The sequence below is a fragment of the Zosterops lateralis genome, assembly GCF_965231275.1.
Source record: "Zosterops lateralis genome assembly, chromosome: W".
Taxonomy (NCBI): domain Eukaryota; kingdom Metazoa; phylum Chordata; class Aves; order Passeriformes; family Zosteropidae; genus Zosterops; species Zosterops lateralis.
The window spans coordinates 21,095,556-21,115,540 of NC_139801.1; the positions used below are offsets into that span (position 1 = coordinate 21,095,556).

Genomic DNA, 19,985 nt, shown 5'->3' on the forward strand with positions numbered 1-19,985 from the left:
GCCCCGCAGTACTGCTCCCGGCTCCCTCCACCCACAGGAACGGCTCTGTCATTGCTCCTCCAGGGAGGGAAAGCCGCTGGCAGGGAGGGGGCCCTGGACAGATCTGTGCCCCAGTGATGCTGACAGCATTTTGGGGGGGGGGTGTTAATCATGCAGCCGACTGAAATAAAGGTAGCAGAGTACTTCGGGGTTTCATTCTGGCTCTGGGGGAAGTTAAAGGCTCGAATTAGCAGTACCTGGCATTTTGTTGCATGATTGTTGCATGACTTATCCTTAAAGTCATTAAGTTCAGCACCTGTATAAGGACTCCTGGCCTCAGTCTGCAGTGCTCAGAAAGAAACTTACTGGCAGATACTACTTTTTTTTTTTTTTTTAATGTGTATTGATTACCAACCTCATGGATGCCCCAGTGACAGTGAACTGCAGGGAAGAATAGTTTCTGAAAACTGAGTTCCTAAAATCGGAGAAAATGTTAAAATCACACTAATTGTGTCAGAATGAGATACTAAGTAATGAGGCAGTAACTGTGATGCTTTCAGTGCATGTCTTTTCTTGTGCTTTATTAGCCCAGTTCATCTATATTGATTTAAATCAGGGCTCTCTGTGTGGTTATAGCTAAATGTGCATTTAAAAAGTTGCTGAACTGGCCTTAAGGTATCCATGTCTGTGTCCTTGGAAGGGGAGGAAGGTTGTGAACATGGGCTGTGGTCAGTGAGACAGTTAACAGTAGTGAAATGTTGCGATCTGCCTGATTTAGTGGAATCGTGCTGGTAGTTTTCTGTCTTTCCTGGTGTGCTGCAGAGCACGAAGGCTTTAGAGGGTTCTTTTAGGTGTTTTGTTACATAACCCCAGGTTTATCAAGTGCACAGGATTCTTTTTAGTCTTACAAATGATAAGATAAAGCATAAGGCCAGATTAAGGATCCTTTTGTCTTTGCTTTCTTTAATATATTGTGGGAAAGATTTTTTTGCAGCAGTACCTTCAGTATCATTAGAGTTTAGTTTTCAGGAAACTTTTCTACACTTCAGCCCTGAGAAAAACTAAAATTGTTACAATGATTAAAAAAGATACAGTTCCTACAGGAATGTTATGTTGAGGATTTACTGGTCTATGTAGGTTTTTTTTCTAACTTTTCATCCTTTCCCTTAAGTCTCTAAGAGGGCACAGGACATGGCTTGTTGGTGTCTGTCTTTCTACAAGCTTATTTCTTGTCTTGTTCATTTTTTTCCCATGCTTGGAATCCATTAGGTATCATTTGGAAAGCTGCGTTTCTTGTTTTGTAGCTACTCATAAGTGCTGACCTTGATCCTATGTGTATAAGATCAGCTGAAAAATCCCCAAATGCTTTCTAAGCTGAATGGAAATCAAATCATCTGCTCTGGAAACTCAGCTATTTTGAGTTGAAATATCAAAGAGCAAAAGGGATTGCGTGTGGCCATAAGGTTGTCCCTGTGGTGGAAGGATGTGAGTGCTGTGGTCTCTCTGTGTGTGTTGAGCGGAACATGTTGACATCCTGCACCCAGAGGTGTCCAGGGGCACCCCTGTTCTCAGACAGGCATCTCACACTTTATCCCTGTGCAGTTTGGGCAGGCAGCTGTGCTTGTCTCCTGCCTACTGCTCCCTCTTCCTGGAGGTGTGGCTTTCTTGCCCAAGGGCTCCTAGGAGCAGACATTCAAAGCCTGCAGGCTTTCCCATGGGGGAACAGGGTTTGGAGACCCAGACTCTTCCTCCAGGAAGTTTGCTCTGCACCCAAAGGGTGCCTGTTAAAAAGGACTTGAAGGAGTAAGAGAGGCCAAAGCTCCAAGTGCTAAGCAGGATTAAAGGGGACAGGGGATGAAAGGGAATAATGATATCAGACCAAGGAAGGATGAATTTCTGGCTGATTGTTCTCAAAGATATTCCTGATGCATTTTTCAAGAGAGGGTCAAGGTAGGAGCCTAAAGTTCACAGAGGAAGCATTATGCGCTACCCAGGTGCTGGAGCAGGAGCACAGCATCCGGGGCTTGGAGCCAGCACCAATGTCACTGTTATTTAATGGTTTGCTATTGTTTCCAATGCCAAGTCTTTGTCCCTGACACCACTCTTGTTGACTTCCAAAGGGTATGAGTTTGTAATTTCATTCACAATCTTATTTTTTTTTCTGCTCGTACTTAAAATAATATCAGATCAATATATTTGATTTATGTGGCTTATATCATCCTAAAAGTCACTGTCCATTTCTAAGGGGAGTTGTGGGCAGTGGAAGCCACAACCTGCCCCTTCCCACCCAAGAAAACAGCAAATGAGAGCAAATGAGTGACAGTGCAGTTCATGGATGCCAGATCTCAAGTGTAGATCAGGCCTGTTTTTAACAACACCAATGCATGTTTGTGGGAGTGATCTTTGTTCTGAAGGCACAGATGAAGTGCCCTGCAGTGCAAAGTACCTAAACATGTTCATTATTCTCACCCTTGGTATAGAGGTTGTTATCATGCTTCATGGAGGAGGATAATATTGATTTATTAAAAAACTATGGACATTGATCTAATACCAATATCCAACTATGACGGACAAAGACTCTCTAACAGTTTAAAGTTAGAAAGTGTATGTTTATTACGACGCCGGGCAGCGTGCGGGATAGCTCCCAAATACACACGCGCAATTTACAGATGATCACAGGATCTTTTATCTACAGGAGTATTGAATACACAAACTATAAATGCATATTCATAGCTCTGATACCTCCCATTCCCCGCTTCGTATGGTAATTAGCCCAAAAAGCCATCAAGCATGCGTAGTTTGTTCTTTGAAATGGGTCAGTGGTCTTTTTATAGGGTGGGGTCCCAAAATGATGAAGTAAGATTGTCTTCCTCAGCTCTGACTTTTTAACCTTTAGTGTTCGTGACAGCTAAATCCTGTTTTTCCCAGGACTGTTTGATTTATGATTGTATTGTGTTCATGGGGTCTATTGATTATTCAGGATGCAGAAGCCTAGTTTGACAGCTCCCATGATTTATCAGTTCCTTATCAGTTCCTTCAGTCTGGCTTCTGTTAGCAAAAGGGAAGTCCTAGCTACATTATCTCAGCACTATCTATTTTGACTACAGTCTTCAATGCCTCATTTTCCCCACTTCTCTTTTTTAAAGTGAGTAAATTCTTTTACTCAAAAGAGTCTTTCTCATCAATCCAATCTGTACAGCTAGTGTCTCTTAAGACCAAGCCATACACTTTTGATAATGAGGTTAAGGCTGCTATTCGTCGTAGCATCCTTCAGTTCCAAACAAGCATCACAACAGATAAAACTAAACTTATACTAACCAAAATAAGCAACACAACTATAGGGTGGACTAAGGCATGTAGTATACCAGTTGCTGTTGGAGACTACTCAAAAGGCACATCCCACTAATGATGGGATAAATGTTCCTCAAGCCTCTTAAATACTCCTTTGATGGTTTCTGTGTTAGGGTGAATTGTAATTAATGTCCTTCTTCCTTAATTTCCTTTAAGATTTCTTTCAATCTGGGATGTTCCTATGGGTACAGGCAGTATCTTAGAGGAGCCCGATAGGAAAAATCACATCCCTTAATTCTAACAAAATTGCAAACACACAAATTGAATTGGGTTACAACTTGGTTGTCTATTTCTATAATGCAGCATGCTGTCTTTGGACAGACACAACCTTGCCCTGTATACACCAGTGAAGTTTTCTGTTTGTCTCAAAGTGACAGATCCTAACTGTCTTCTTGCAGTACAGGACTCTAGATTAACAGTTTGCCATTTTCCTTCAATTTCTTGTGCTCACATTCGGTGTTCAGAAGGGTACAATACAGTTCCCTCATGATTTAATCTTTAGGAGACTATTGGCATGTATAGTTAAAACAAAGGCTGTCACTGTACTAGTCACAGGGTTATAGGTGAAATACTCCCAACCCTGTTCCTAGCACCCCAGTGAGAGATCTCTAGATGGCACCTGGGGATCACAGCCTTTCTATTAGAGGTAGCATCTTATTTAAAGCCTTACGAGAGTAAGCATCATAAGCTTTTCTTTGGCACCTGTTTATCTCAGTCACATTGTACCTACGCAGTATTGTGTTGACCCTTGTTATGGTTAAGCTTATTACAGCAATAATTACAACTTTCCACATAGTGTCTATAATAACTATTAGTCCATCTATTTGTGGTTCCGAGTGAGTTTCAGTTTTAGTTCATCGTCGCCTGGTGTGATCTTCCAGATTCCTTCTGGAGCTTTCTTCACTCGGGAGTGATGGATCCAGGCCTTCTGTTCTTTGATCTTGATTGTAGTGAAAGTAGTAAGAAGCATCTGGAATGCTCCTTCTCACTGTGGTTCCAAGAACTTTTCTGCAAAAGACTTAATTTCTAGGTTGTCTAATTTTTGTTTTGAGCTCCAGCCACATATTTCTTAATTTCTCTAAGTTGTCTATTTAGGGCCACCATATACTTGTGGCCCTCTATCTGGGGATATGGTGGCTGGAACTCCAAACCCCGGTATTATTTTTGCAACCGTGCTTTGGTTACTTCTCGGGCTTTAGCTGTTCCAGTAGGCAAGGCTTCTGGCCATCCTGAAAAGGTATCAGTTAACACCAATAGATAACGATATCCTCCCTTCCTGGGCAGCTTTGTAAAATCAATTTGCTATTGTTGCCCAGGTCTACAGCCTTTCCCAATTTGTCCCATTTAGGCTTTGGTGTATTTTTGGAATTAGTTTGGAGGCAAAGACTACACTGACGGGTTACCTGTATCACTGTACCTTGCAACTTTCTGGCCACAATTCTTTTCCTTCAAATAACTATACAAGATGTTTATTCCCCAGTGTGTTTTCCCATGTTCTCTTTGCACTAATGACCATAACAAATAGGAGGGTACTACAAGCTTCTCTTTCTCTGTCATGGCCCACCCTTCCTGATTATAATTTGCTTTTTCTGCTTTAATAAGTTTCTTACCCTTTATATTATATACTGGCTTACCTTTAATTGAAATTTTTTTTCATCTGGATAAGTGCTGCCTCAATTGTCTCATCGAGTACCTCACCTTTAGCTGTGTCTTTTGCCTCTCTGTCCGCCAGCATATTCTCTTCTTCCAATTAGAGCTCACTTTTTGATGCAATCTGTGCCATTCTCTCAAGTAGCTGCACAGCATCTAGCAGCTTTAGGATTTTTTCCAAATGGCTCCGTGTGCAAGGACTACCTCAAAGGCATACCTTGAGTAGATGTCCAGCCTTCTGTGCAGAGGTGTTGGTGGGCAATGGTCCAGACTCTATTACTTCTCTGCTGATGGTAACTGCATACCCAGCATGCCTCTTTCCACTGACAACGTAGCTGCTTCTGTCAGTAAACCAGGTCTCAGCATTCTCAATCGGAGTGTCCTTCAGATCCAGGTGACTGGAGTAGGTGGTTTCGATGATCTCCAGGCGGTCGTGGATCACTGGTTCTCCTATACTCCCGCTGAGGAAGGAAGCTGGGTTCACAATGTTAGTTACCACAATCTTAACATCATCTTGTTCTACCAGTATAGCTTGGTACATTAGGAATCTCTGTGGGGAGATCTAATGTCCTCCTTTTCTTCAAGGACTGCAGACATTGTATGGGACACTAGCACAGGCATCTTCTGGCCTAGAGTGAATTCTGAGGCACTCTGGCCATCCTTTAGGAGCTGTGTACTCACGTCTGGAAGTCCCAGGGCTGGAGCTGACATGACGGCCTTCTTTAGCTGGTCAAAGGCCTGAATAGCTTTCTTAACCCAGGTAAATGACTGTTTGCCTCATCAGCTGGGCTTTCTTCTGGGATCTGCAAGCCCAAAAAGTTTAGGAGGCTTACCGTCCGGTCCACTCATGTTTCCTGGATCTGGGTAGCTATTAGGAGGTCTTCTGCATACTGGAGCAACTGTTTGCAAGCTGCTCCCCAAATATCTTCCATCTAGTTTGAGGTTCTCCTGTGCAAGGACCACCTCAAAGGACTCAAATGAAAAGATTTTCTGGCTGGCTTTATGGAGAGGGAGGCAAAAGAAAGCATCTGCTCATCTAAAACAGTAAATGAGTTAACAAGATATAAGGGTTAGCAACTACTGAATACAAGCCTTCAGTTATCTTGTTAACAGCTAAGTTTTGTACCAGCCTGTATGACTTGTCAGGCTTCTTCACTGGCACAATAGGAGTGTTGAAATTAAACTGACACTCCTTCAGTAGTTTTATCTTTAAAAAGTGTTTTTTTTTGCCCTGCCGGCATGTCAGGAGCCTACACTCCAGGAAACACCTAATCTAATTTTTATTATTATTTTTTTTCTCAATTTTTTTTTTTTTGTTATCTACATTAAACTTAACAGTTTTACATATTGTTGATTCTTTATCTCCAAAATAATTTTTCTATTTTTAAATATTACTTTTGCCTCCAGCTGCTCTAGCAGATCTCTGCCTAAAAGTGCAGATGGAGCATTAGGCATATATAAAAATCGATGGATTCTCTATTGTTTCCCCAATTTAATTTTCAGCAGAGATATCCTTCCGCGGATTGGCGGGGGTTTTAAAATCTCTTACAACTTTAAATTTGTAACACTTACAAGGGTTAGTAACACACTTTCAAAACAAAAACACTTACAACACAAACTTTCACAATTCACACACACACGGTACACAAATTATTCTCTTTGTAAGCACGTAATCACAAAGAAAACCCAAACAGACACGAATACACACACATCCAGCGTTCGCGACTGCAACTCAGAATGGGACTCTGTTCACCTCAAAAATTCAGGCTAGCCTCTCAGATTATGAATTACCAAAGTGCACCTTTAAACTACAAGCCAAATTGGAGCCACTTTGCTCCTATAACCAATACAGCAGCTTTGTGCCGCCGCTGCTTTCCCCCCTGGAATGCAGCCAACAAGTGACCAGCTTTACCTGGAACACAACAACTGTTACAATACTCCTCGGAGATTCCAAAACCCAGGCCTCTGCTTTGCATAAGATGTCTCTTATGACTTATAAGCCGCCTCTATTTAAAGGTACCTACATTCAATACATTTTTCTTTAAACACACCTTTTGTCCGTAGTTCCAGGAGGTTCTGGTCTTTCCCTGGGTGGACGAGAAGGTCTGAGGAGCCCTCACCCCGAAAACTTCAGGCAGGCGCCTGGAGGGGGTCCTAGACCCACCGGCCACGCGGCCAGAAAAAGCAGTTCTCCTGCCTGGCTTGCCAAATGATTTATTAAAAAACTATGGACATTGATCTAATACCAATATCCAACTATGAGGGACAAAGACTCTCTAACAGTTTAAAGTTAGAAAGTGTATGTTTATTACGACGCCGGGCAGCGTGCGGGATAGCTCCCAAATACACACGCGCAATTTACAGATCATCACAGGGCCTTTTATGTACAGGAGTATTGAATACACAAACTATAAATGCATATTCATAACTCTGGTACATCCCATTCCCCGCTTCGTATGGTAATTAGCCCAAAAAGCCATCAAGCATGCGTAGTTTGTTCTTTGAAATGGGTCAGTGGTCTTTTTATAGGGTGGGGTCCCAAAATGATGAAGTAAGATTGTCTTCCTCAGCTCTGACTTTTTAACCTTTAGTGTTCGTGACAGCTAAATCCTGTTTTTCCCAGGACTGTTTGATTTATGATTGTATTGTGTTCATGGGGTCTATTGATTATTCAGGATGCAGAAGCCTAGTTTGACAGCTCCCATGATTTATCAATTCCTTATCAGTTCCTTCAGTCTGGCTTCTGTTAGCAAAAGGGAAGTCCTAGCTACATTATCTCAGCACTATCTATTTTGACTACAGTCTTCAATGCCTCAATATGAGGAGAGAAATGTAACCTGGCCTGGCAGGATCTCAGAGTAAATCATGCCTTAATTAACTCAAGTCTTTTCATCAAGTGCTTATCCATAATTTAATGATGCAATTCCTACTTTCTTAAAAATTCTTTGTCATTCTCAAGAACCCTTTCCACAGATCTATTTAAAAATGCACCTGCCAACCATATGCTTAAAAAAGGCTCCAGGAGCGTAGACAGGAAATTCCAAATTCTTGCCACAAATTAAATGTTGCCTGGTAATTACCAAGGACAAGACGAGTGTGCTTGATGCAGCTATGGGATGATTAGCAAGGTTGGCGGTAAATTTTGCTTCCTCAATCTGTCATTCCTCTCAATGTTCTAGCCCTCTGTTCCCTGCTAAGTTGTAATTTCATTCCCTAAGTTATAATGACAAACAGTATCTATATTATTAAAGTTTTTAATAAGTGTGCCTCCAAGGGGCATGGCTGAACTCCTGCCTGTTCCAAAGGGAAGTGGGGCTGCACAACCCTGCTGCAGTTATGTCCCACATCTCTAAACCACTCCCAACATCTCCCTCCTGTTTTAAAAATAAGAAAAGGCTATCAGGAGCAATGAGAAAAAAAAAAAAAAAACTAAAATTGAATGATTCCCCCTCTTTTCAGTGCATTGAAAGCTGTTGTTGGACCTGCCATGTGCCCAGTGAGTGTCATCTGTGTTTCCTTGCAGGCATCCTTCCCAGGGAATCTGCACTTGGTGATGGTTCTCCGTCCTACGGGGTTTTTCCAGCGCACCTTCACTGACATTGGATTTCGGTTCAGTCAGGAGGATTTCTTGCTCAAGTTACCGGTACAGAGCTGGCTGTGCAGAGCTTTTGTGTGTGCTCAGAGGCTGCCCATGCATCTCGGCTCAGGGGTGACACTGTCCCACTCTGCTGGTGTCCCCAAGAGGAGGACATGGAGCACATCCAGAGGAGGCTGAGAGGGCTCAGCCCCTTCAGTGGCTCTGGAGCCAGGCTGGGAGAGCTGAGGCTGTTCAGGCTGGAGAGGAGAGGGCTCCAGGGAGAGCTCAGAGCCCTTCCAGGGACTAAAGGGGCTCCAGGAGAACTGGAGAGGGACTGGGGACAAGTGATGGAGGGACAGGACACAGGGAATGGCTTCCCACTGAAAAAGGGTAGATATAGATTAGATATTAGGAAGAAATTCTTCCCTGTGAGGGTGGGGAGGCCCTGGCACAGGGTGCCCAGAACAGCTGTGACTGCCCCTGGATCCCTGGAAGTGTCCAAGGCTGTTGGAGTCCAGGGAATGGGGAAAACCCCTCAAATTGCCCTGGGGGCTCTGAGACCCTTGCTGGGACCCCAGGAAAGCATCACCTTTGACCTTAGTCCATGGGAAAAACTCCCAACACTTATGGATGAAATGAAAATAACAAAAATTTAAAATAGATAGTAGTTTAGTTTGTCACAAGGTGAAAATTTGTAGTTTTGGGTTTTTAGAATGGAATAGATAAGAGCAAGATGGAGAATTTTGGGCAGTGTCTTAAGTTCTTCTTCTCCTTCTTCTACTCCATCTTCTGCTGTGACGGTGGCACAAAGACATTGGTAGAATGTATATGATGTTGAAAATTGCGTGTCTAGAATCGATAGTGATTATTGGCACAAAACTGTAAACATAGTACGTTTTAAGAGTTAATTGGATTCGAAACCTTTAAAAGACCTGAACACCAGGTCTCAGGTTCTTGGCAGTGGTGTCTTCCAGCACATTAAGCCTGGTGTTAGGCGGTGCGTGGACTTTGAGATAAGAAAATGAATAAACACCTTCTAAGACTGAGCTGCAAGTTCCGCTCATCTTTTAAACCCTGGTACAGAACTTTGAAAGGAAAAAAACCTTAATTAGGGGGATCTTGGACTCGAAATACAAGACAAGGCCATGTTAGACAGGGCTTGGAGCAGCCTGGGACAGTGGAAGGTGTCCCTGCCCATAGGAGTGGGGCTGGAAACTTCATGATCCTTATGGTCCCTTCCAACCCAAACCATTCTATGTGAAGAGTAGCCAGGAATTTGTTTAATGTCTGAAAAGACAAACGACATGTCTAGTGGAGCTTTGGCTATGAATTTTACCCATATTCATCTAAGTGTAGACTCCATACCAACATCATGTTGGTATTTGTTCCTAAAATAGCAACTGAAATGAGTTTATATTCTCAGCTCAAAATTTCCAGACTTTTAAACCACCTTGATTATAGGACATAATGAGAATAATTAAGAGAAGAAAAGTATATTCATAGAATCTAAGGTTGATACTATTACAAACACAGAAAACAAATTAATGATTTCCTTTGGGAAATAGCATGATTTTCACAAAATTTACATTTTTCACTCTAAAATGGCTGTTCTTTGCACAATTTTGAACATTCCTGACATATCCCATGGCAGATCAAGACACACAAAAAAATCATGAGTACATATTTATGTGAAATTGGTCTGTGCTTCATAACTTATTAAAATGTATGTGTTCTTTCCAGTTTACTAGTCATGCCTTGCTTAAACCTGCATGACTTTGCTTTCAGCCCTGTTCTGTAGCATCTTACTGTGCTTTGTATTTCAGAAAGAAAGCACCTGGAGATGAGGGGTGGCTTAGAGCAATGGTCAGTTACACAAAATAAATGCTGTGTTAAGCCATAAGTATATGAAAGAAGCCCTGCTCCAGAACAAGATGCAGAGCAAACTCAACTTTGAGGTCCATAAAAGATCTGTATGATGGGCAGGAATGGTGATCCCCAGCTGACAGCAGTGCCCTGTGTGTGTGCAGGTGGTGATGCTGAGCTCGGTGAGTGACCTCCTGACATACATCGATGAGCAGCAGCTGACCCTGGAGCTTGGGGGCACCCTGGAGTACTGCCACAGCGAGTGGGTCATCTTCAGGACGGTGAGTGCAGGCTGCCCACAGGCTCTCAGCCAACTGGGATTCCCTGGGGAAGGTTTTCAGTCAGGCAGTGAGCACTGGGGGGCTGAAAGTAATCCCCAAAGCCTCTGCACCTCCTAGATCAGACGTGCAAAGGAGCCAAGGGGTGTTAGACTGATGGGTTTGCAGGGGAATTGGATGATTGACTCTCTCAGGCTCCTTTTGAAACTGCTCCCAAAAGATGTGTCTTTGTAAATCTTTATTAAAATTCCCTTAATGGGAGATACCAAATAGGCTTTTTTTGTTAATAATGGTTGCTTAATGTGATTAATATCAGAACTGTGTTTGGGAAGCGGGGTAATGAGACTGCCTACTGCATACTGACCAAATGCAGAGAATTAAAAAATTTCCTTTTTGGTTTGTTTCTTTCCCTTTGCAAGAACTTTCCTTTCCTATTGCCAGGAATCAGTTGCGCTTTGCTGTATGTTTTTATATGCCCTGTACACTCTCAATTTTCCCTGGGATATTGTCTCCCAGATGAATGACAGGTTGGATTCCCAGTGGGATGTTCTCTCTGTCTGCCATGGACATCCCACCCAGCTCTCTCAGAGCAAGCTCTTGGGCTCTCCTGGTACACCTCAGCCCTGGCTCTTCACGCACTCTTAATGAGCTGTAGGACTATGGTGAATGCCAAGCTGATTGCAGTCACTGTGTCCCACCAGGCCATAGAGAGTTTTGCACTAACTGTGAAGGAAATTGCCCAGATGTTGCAGTGCTTTGGCACGGAGCTGGCAGAGACAGAGCTGCCAGAGGACATGTACTCCATCGAGCGCATCCTGGCCCTGCGCACTGAGAGGTACTGCCAGCTCAAGGTATGGCTCAGCAGAGCTCTGCTGTCTGCACAACCAGCTAGGCTTTCTGGTGCTTGATTTGTTTGGTGCCCACTCCTTCCTCCCTGCCGTGCGTGTGTGCATGTTGTCAGATGAGGTGGAACACAGCATGGCCATTTCTGTGTTCCCCGTATGTTTGCCGTGTATCGAGCAGATCACCCTGCCAGCAACCAGCAAACGGTCTGAGCTGCCAGCTCCCTCCTGCCTGCAGCAGTCGCTGTCTGGAGCCTGCTCCTCCAGTGTGCTTTGCACATCTGGCTCCCAGGAGGGCCGTGGGAGGCTCTATCAGCTGCATGGTCATGTCCACAGCTGGGATCCCCTCTGCCTCACCCCCTTGGCTGCAAAAAGCTGCACGCAGAGTTCATCAGCAGATCTGGAGGGGTGGTTTGTCCCCAGGTCCCTCTGCCTGGTGGATCTTCCTTGGGGGCACTTAAGGGAGCTGTGCTGGAGAGCATCCAAGGCAAAGATTTCTGTGTGAGCACACGGTACAGAGCATCCACAATGTGATCCCTGTCTTCATGAGAGCCTTCAGGTTTTGTCTTAAACAACATTTGTTTCTTGAATATTTTAATTTTTTTTTCAACTCTTTGTGATTGTGATTAATATAATTATAGGAGTCAATGGAAGGTTTAGTGCAGCCAGCTGCTGCTTTGTCAGCCTGTTGTCTTTGGTGCTCCTGCATCTTTCAGGGAGCAGCACAGGCCTGGCCTCAAACCCTTCCTTCAGAAGTAATCACTGTGTTAATAGTTGTTCTGTGTGGCTGAAGAATGAGCTCCTTTGCTTTGTGACAGGTTTCATTTACCTGTCAAAGAATTGTATCTATTTTAATTTATAATCATTTGTCATTCATGTGACAGCGAGTTCCCAGAAAGCTGCCTCTAAGAAATACTGAAAATGTCATCCAAGTTATGCTGTGTGTAGGCATAAATACATGTGTGCATGTTTAGAAAGTATCATTATAGATACTGTCAATGGGCCTCCATCTCTTCTTTGAAAATTAAGAGAGTAATATAAAATAGCAGCTACATCTATTGCAACATGATTCAGGGACTTCAGCTTTGTGCTCAGGACCGTGGCCACAGTGTAGGGGGCAAATATCAGCTCCACAGTGTAGGTCTGTATAAACCAGTCAGCAGTGCCCACTTTTCTCTATGGAGAAATAAAAAACGTCACGTGTTTTCATTTGCGTAGAAAGCACAGCAGCACTCAGTACAAGCCATCTGTTGCTTTTAATTCCTCATCTATTAATTTCATATATCAAAACCACTCATTGGCTTTTGTCTGAAAGGAGGTCTGTTGGCTTCTTTCTTTTGTTCCTTCTAAGACCATGAAACACAAAAGCAGATGAGATATTGTGCCCAGATTGTGGTGACAGCAAGCTCTCTCATGACAGCCCCAAGACTGGTACAGTTGATTCCTGAATTCAAATAATTAGTCAATCAGAATAATTTATGTATCTGTGATACTGAACAGAAACTGGCGACAAGCACAATGAAAAAATGACAGAAATTAATTAAACAGAGTGAGAAATTTACCCCATTGATATACTGAACAGAAAAGGTCAAGTTACCACCTGTTTGACATTCGGGCCACTTTGCTTTATGGATAATGAATGGCTTTGAATCAAAAGAGGAACATGGGTGTCTGGAGAGTGAGGAGTAAGAGGATGAAATAACAGCCCCCCGTAGTCTAAAACATGCTGCATCATTCCTCTTCTCTTCTGAGTCCCCTGCCTGTGGCAGTATCAAAAGGAGACAGGGTCTTTGCCTTGTGGTCATCTTCCAGGGTGTTTTAGTGACAGGGATGCAGACTTGCAGGGGACACTGTGTGGGAGAGGGGAAGTTCCTGCAGCTGTGTCCTGCTCCTGGGCTGCTGCCCTGAAGCTGATGTTTATGTTTAGGTTGCTGTGAGCTGTCTGGGGCAGGCAGACATTCAAGCAAGTCTGAGCTTTCTGAATTTTCTCCCTGAAGAGATTTTGCCATTATTTCTCTTGCAACAGAAACCTGGCCATGTCCAAGGATGGGCTCTTACTCCTCCAGTACCTGGCTCTCCAATGGAACCATACACAGGTGTCATAGGTTAATACAGTTTGGTTTTTTGGTTAATAGAATATTGCTCTGCTAGGATCTTAGAATTCTTTGGAAAGGACAGGGACCTATCAGGGGCCTGTTCTTGGACTGGCATGTAGTTTGACCACTGAGAAAGCTGAAGGCAACGTTTGGTAATACCCATATAAAGCTGAGTGTGCCCAAGCCAACCCTTTTATTTACTTCCAGACGGAGGAGAAGGTAACACAGCTCTGAGGGGCGGCCTGGGCTGGCCAGGCCCCGCTGCTCCTCCCCTGCAGGGGGGGGAGCTGGCCCTGGTCTGGCCATGCCTCCAGGCTGCCGGGGGTGGAGGCTGCAGCTGAGATCCCTGACTGCCCGAGATGCTATGATCTCTAGTCATGAGTTTCTCCTCGCTTCCCCCATCGGTGCAGCCTTGGAGAAGAAGACCTGGCAAAATTTAACTCTTTCTTGGCACAAATGAAATTTCCAAAGCCCTAACTTTTTCCATAGTGAGAGAGATGGCCAAATTGGAGACATGTAAAAGGACAATATGGAGATCTCAAAGTCAGTAAAGGAAGAGTGACCTCTTAGGTAGAAGAGATGACAAGTTGTCTTGGTTCTAGGCTGAAAAACCTCCTATGAGTTATGGTAACAGACTGTAATATGAATATGCTAGAATAATCCTTTAAATCGTGGACAATATGAATTGGGGAGATGGTTTGTGGATTTTTTGAGCAAAGGTATCTGATTTCCTGAGTGAATATTGAATTAGAAGGTGTGGTTTGGTGATCCCATAAGATGTTTGAACAGAGAGAGATGAGAAGAAGCCCTCTGCCAGTGAAGAAGTGAGAAAATATCTCTGTTCTCTAGGATGAAGAATTCTTTGCCTTCAAAGTTGTTTATCTTTAAAAGTGCCACCCCAGTCTGTGAATCTATGACCCACATGTGTTCATGGGAATGGCTATGTGAATATGGGAGGTTCCACAATTGCAGAATTTCCTGGGCGGGCTGCTTTTGTGTGAGTTAGAAGCCACAAACAGACTGTTTCTCTTGTGGAAAAGTTACCAAACAACAGGAGAGACTTCTCTCTCTCAAAGACTGAATGAAGGACTATTTTATAAGTGGTACTGACCTGGAGTTCTGAGTTTTGCCTCTTTACATTGTTTGTAGAAAATGAACAGTTTGTGGTGCGAGAAAGGGTTGGTTTAGAAATTTCATTTGTGTTTTTTTCTTTTCTTATTTTCTTCTTGTTAGTGTGTGTTAATAAATCTGATTACCTTAAGTTGGGGCCTGTTTTGCCTTTTTCTCCAAAATGCTATCTCCCAGAGGTAAAAAAGAGCAGACACTAAATTTGTCAAAATAGAAATTCGGCAAATGTGAAACCTCTACAACAGGTCACTCCTTCAGGGCCTCTTCCACCTCAGTTCATCAGCTACATGTGTTTTCTCCCTCCTCATTTCTGTGTTTGTCCTCTTTTTCCTGGAAATACTTGACTCAATGCACGTTTGCTTTGGGGCTGAGCCCAGCCAGCACAAGGCACCTCAGCTGATGCTAATGATGACACCAAGGGTTTAAATTTTCCCTAAGCAGAGGTTGTGTTGGCAGAGTTGGTTTTATGTTTAGAGGTTGTAGTGAGTGGTACTATGTGGGCTCAGTCCTGGCTTTGTTCCCTCATGGGGTGCTTCTCTTACAACCTCCTCTCCTGACCTGGATGGAGAAGCATAGCCTTCAAGCTGTGGAAAGTCTTGCTTGAAGACATGAGTTTGTGGACAGATGTCTCACAGCACCACCATCTGCTCATCAGGAGAGAGCTGGGGCAGTGCTGGCCTCCTGCCTCCTGCATCATTTTGTGGCCTGATGTATTCATGTGTGCCAGTTTCCACCCAGCCTGGTGACCAGTCCATGGCTTGTGCAGCTCCAGGGGCTAGTTCCATGTTAAGAGGACTAAAACATCTGTGAGTCCTTTGGTCTATTGGGTATTGGTGCTTCATTTCACACATGGAAACTAAGGCAGGAGAAACACAAAATGACTTATCCTTCCCTCACAATAAGTAGCCTGAATGAGAAATGTTTTGTGTTATACAGGAAGATATTACAGCAGTCACAAAAGAGGGAAACTTGCTTTTGAGCAGTTTTGAAGAGCTTGACTCTGGGGAATGCAGTCAGGGCCAGCAGCAAGAGAGGCCTGGGGACTGGGAGACTGTGAATCGGTGAGTGCATTATGTTCCTAATTTCCCTGTTTTTTCAGTGGAAACACTCAAATTATTTAGGTGTGGATGTGTTGTTTAGGTCACCTATCAAAGACAAAGATACCAGAATTTTGCTCCAGCCCATCAAATTTCTGGGTGATTTCTCTCATGATTTTGAACTGCTCTGATCTTTATTCCCACTGTTATGTTGAGGCTGTGGAGCAGATGCAGGGTGCTCCCATGCCAGGCTCCCAGGTTTTACCCAGATAAATGGAGATAGCAAAAGCTACTTCACACAGATGCCGTCCTCTGCAGTGATGATTTCATTAAATCTCTCTCTGAGATCATCTCAAGTCATATGTACGTGTCTGTTGACTTCTGAGACCTTGGGTTCAGAAGACCTGTGTAAGTGATCTCTAGGTCTTGTCCATCTCTGCTTGTCCTCTGTTTGCAAACTGTTCCAATCCTGTCCTTTTTCTGTGCCCAAGGTTGCTTGGTCAGCTGCATGAGATGGAGACTGCTTTTGATGGCTTCTGGGAAAAACACCAGTTAAAAATGGAACAATATTTACAACTCTGGAAGTTTGAGCAAAGTTTTCAAGAGGTAGGATCAGATGTGCTTCCATTGGCAAAAGGGAGAGTTGGAGATCTGATGGAGAGAAGTTTTTTTGCTTTTTATTTTGAGAGTGTTTAATTTATGCTGCTGTTCCTTGACTGTGGCAGGGCTAGCTAGCTTGGGGAGATAGCTGTGCTTCCTCATTGATAGCTAATTTAGGTATCATTGCCCTGCAGTCATGTGTATTTTGCTGATGGAAGCATCTTTGAATTTAGAAATTAGTTCTTGGGCACTAGTTGTATTATTGGATTTAGCAATCTTAGCTCAAGTGTGATTAATTTTGGGCTCAGAATGATTTCCTGCCTGTGCTTTGTATCCTTTCGCAGCAGTTTTCTTCTTTGTGTCTAGGTCAAGAATGCCATTGAATTTTTAATGGGTCAGCAAGTGGAGCTGCCCGACACTGGTGACAGCTACCCCCAAGTGAAACAGAGGCTCAAGGACTTGGATCATTTTGATGGCATGGCTCAGGTGAGATAACCTTGCACAGAAGAAGCACTAATGAAACACAAGAGCCACATTCAGTATTTGTGGTAGGAGGTGTTTGCTGAAATTACCTGGTTCTGGTGTAATTTGTTGGTAAGTGCTACATGAAAGGATCAATTTCATGTCTCTGCTCTGAGCAGCAATGCTGTGATCACTCTGAAAGCCAGAAACAGGATATTTAATTATCACTGTTAAAATAAATTGCTGAGCCACCATGAAAATCCAGAACAAATAAATGCCTGAACGTGGGGGAGGCGTGGGATTTAATGAGCTGGAAGAAGAATTATTTATATTTTAAGTGCTTTAGCTATGCTAATAGGCAGAAACTTGTTACCAGGCACATGGAGTTGCAAAAAAAGTTGTATCCTGACATGTCTGTGACTTGAACATAACATGGGCGAAGACTAAGAGATGTAAGGGAAAGAAGACTGGAGGAATGATTCACAGAAGCCTAGCTAAGGATGTGACCTTTGCAAAGGGATGTGCTGGGCACGTGGGCCAGGGTCAGCAGAGAAATCCTGAGGTATCTGGACACACAAGAGAAGAGTTCTAGAAAAAGGTCTGAGACTTTCTGGCCATTTGGAAGAAATGTTTATGGAGAGAGGGAGGAGGATCAAAACGCCAGGCAGGCAGGGTGCAGCAGGAAAGCCAACCCTGGAGAAACCATGACCATTATACTAAGGTGTGCAGAAAAGATTGTGTGTTCTTGGCATCAAGATAAACCTTAACTACTTCAATTCCCTTTGATGCTTGGGAGCATAGTAGGCCTAGACTGGACATCAGCTGCAGTTTATTCAGGGTGCAGTTCTTGGAGGAGGCAGTGATGCATTGCCAGCAGGCACACACAGTGTTGCCAGTTTGGTGAAATACTGTTTTCTTCTTCATCCTCTTCATGGATAGCAAAGGTTTTTCTTCCCAGATGGTGGGTACCATTTTATCCTGCATCAGCCACCCATGCTGGCTATCCCTAATGGCAGTCATCTCCATGTGTGCCTGAAATCTGGTAAGGCGAGAGAGCGCACGTTGGTACATGTGGACACTGGCATTATTTCTGTGAGTGTGCAATGTGTTCTCTCCCTTCCCCTGAAGGATCTGATAGGGAAGGCTCAGGTGGTGATACTGCACGGACACCAGCTTGCAGCCAACCATCATTATGCACTCAACCTGATCTGCCAGCAGTGCAATGAGCTGCGGCACCACTCCGACCTCCTGTCGCATGAGATCAAAAGGAAGCAGATGCGCCTGCAGAAGACCTTGGAGCTTCATACCCACCTTCAGCAGGTAGAGTTCAGAGACAGTGCTCTGAGGAGATAGTTGGTTAGCTCCTCCATGGGGTTAGCCTCTTTTCTTAGCTGGAAGCATCTGAAATTTGCAGCTTTTCTTCAGCAGTTAATGGTAGGGAGGTGTTCCCCAGAGGCTGGAGGAGTGCCACACCCATCCCTTAGCTGAGAAGTCAGCAAAGAGGTATCTGCTGGTGCTGTGAGGGCAGCAGAAAGAGGTGAGCATCTCCACAGAACACCAAGTTCAGCTGCTGCTCTTGGTCGTGCTTTCATGCTGCATCCATGTATTAATCGACTTTGGAGTTTTTCATGCCCAGTGCGACAGAGGTAACACTTTCACATAAACTCCAGCCCTTTTTTTCTGAGTGATTTATTAAGAATTAACATAGCTGAGTGTAAAATAAGGTGACAGATTGGTAGATAGGCACAGCTGCTGTGTGCTAGCATGGAAGTAGAGTCATGTGGCTCCAATGCTCTTTGATATCTTAATCAGCATTAATATTCATTTAATGAAATTCATGCTAATTAGGCCAGAAGGCACATGGCTGTAATGTGCTCGAGGCCAATTAAGAGAAACAGTGAATTTTGACCCTGTTCCATTTCCCTGTTTTGGGGAACTGGGGAGCTAATTTTTCTTCTCTCTGTGCTCCACTTCAGCATTGTCCTGATCTGTGGGGACAGACAGTTCCTTGGCAGCTTCTCATCTGCAGGACAGGGGCCTCTCCTGGGCTCCTTGCAGGCCTGGATGGTGCCCAGGGTCTAGCTTGGAGCACAGCATGGTCCTGCTCTCCATGTCTCCTTTCCCATTCACAGCACTGAAGATTCTCTGTTGTCCTGGGCTGGAGCATCTTCTCACCCCTGTGCACACCACAGTGTGTGAGTGCCAATGAGCCCCAGTTCAGGTCTGCACTGAGCCTCAAGAAACCTGCTAGCCTCCCTGTAAGCTCCAAAGTGCCCACTTCAGCTTTCCCAGTTGGAGACATAAATATCTGCTTATCACTGGGGTCAACTGTGCACTAGTACTTCCATGTAAGGTACACCTCTGATTTTAGCCAGGTACAAGTAGGAACAACTTGGCTGGGTCTGTTGAGGACTGCAGTTACCTTACAGAAAAAATGTGGCCTTTCTGCTTTCTAATCAAACCACAGTAAGTGCTGAGGTCTTTGGGGGTGCTGTTTAGCTGCATCCAGATCCAGTCAGGGATATTCCTCATAAGAACCTCGTTGCAATGGAGGTACCACTGAGATCTCACTCCCTGTGCTGTCCCCAGGCTCTGCATTGCTGTGACGAAGGTGCCTACCTGCTCGCCAACCAGCAGATGGATAAGTGCCAGTCTAAGGAAGGCGCTCAGAAAGCACTCCAGGACATAGAAAGATTTCTTGAAAGCTCTTCAGCCTACTTAAACTATGATCCCCAAGCCCTACACTACAATTTTGAGTCAGTCTTAACATCTGAGTTGAAGGTAAACAATGCCTCCAGTTCCTTGTTACAGAAGTGAAAAGCAGGGTTGGACCATGTGGCAGTGCTGTCACCTTTATAGTCCTCTGCTTTGAGTCAAAGTGCAAATTGATGGTGATAATGTGAGTCTTTCTTCACTCTCTGCAGTGCCAGATCCAGTCCATACAGGTGAAGCTGGAGAACATTCACAGCATGCTTGTGAACCGGCAGTCCTGCTTCAGGAAGCTGCTGGATAAACACATGCGGCCCATCCAGTTGGTAGCTCCTCGGCCAGAAAATCCACCGAGATCAAAGTCATCCTTGTTCTCTCCTAAACATGGTAAAATGTTGTGGAATTATGGCATT

At 44.1% G+C, this 19,985-nt stretch overlaps 1 protein-coding gene across 1 annotated transcript in view; it reads left to right on the plus strand.

Annotated features, from left to right (window-relative positions):
* Nucleotides 1-19,985, plus strand: part of LOC310922047 (proto-oncogene DBL-like) — a 70,318-nt gene that overhangs the window by 15,643 nt on the left and 34,690 nt on the right. Inside the window, exons 5-13 of the mRNA XM_083882346.1 lie at nucleotides 8,504-8,623; nucleotides 10,585-10,701; nucleotides 11,400-11,549; nucleotides 15,701-15,825; nucleotides 16,293-16,407; nucleotides 16,768-16,887; nucleotides 17,992-18,183; nucleotides 19,453-19,644; nucleotides 19,788-19,959. Of these exons, the coding sequence (XP_083738472.1) occupies nucleotides 8,504-8,623; nucleotides 10,585-10,701; nucleotides 11,400-11,549; nucleotides 15,701-15,825; nucleotides 16,293-16,407; nucleotides 16,768-16,887; nucleotides 17,992-18,183; nucleotides 19,453-19,644; nucleotides 19,788-19,959 (1,303 nt within the window). The remainder of the gene's footprint in view (nucleotides 1-8,503; nucleotides 8,624-10,584; nucleotides 10,702-11,399; nucleotides 11,550-15,700; nucleotides 15,826-16,292; nucleotides 16,408-16,767; nucleotides 16,888-17,991; nucleotides 18,184-19,452; nucleotides 19,645-19,787; nucleotides 19,960-19,985) is intronic.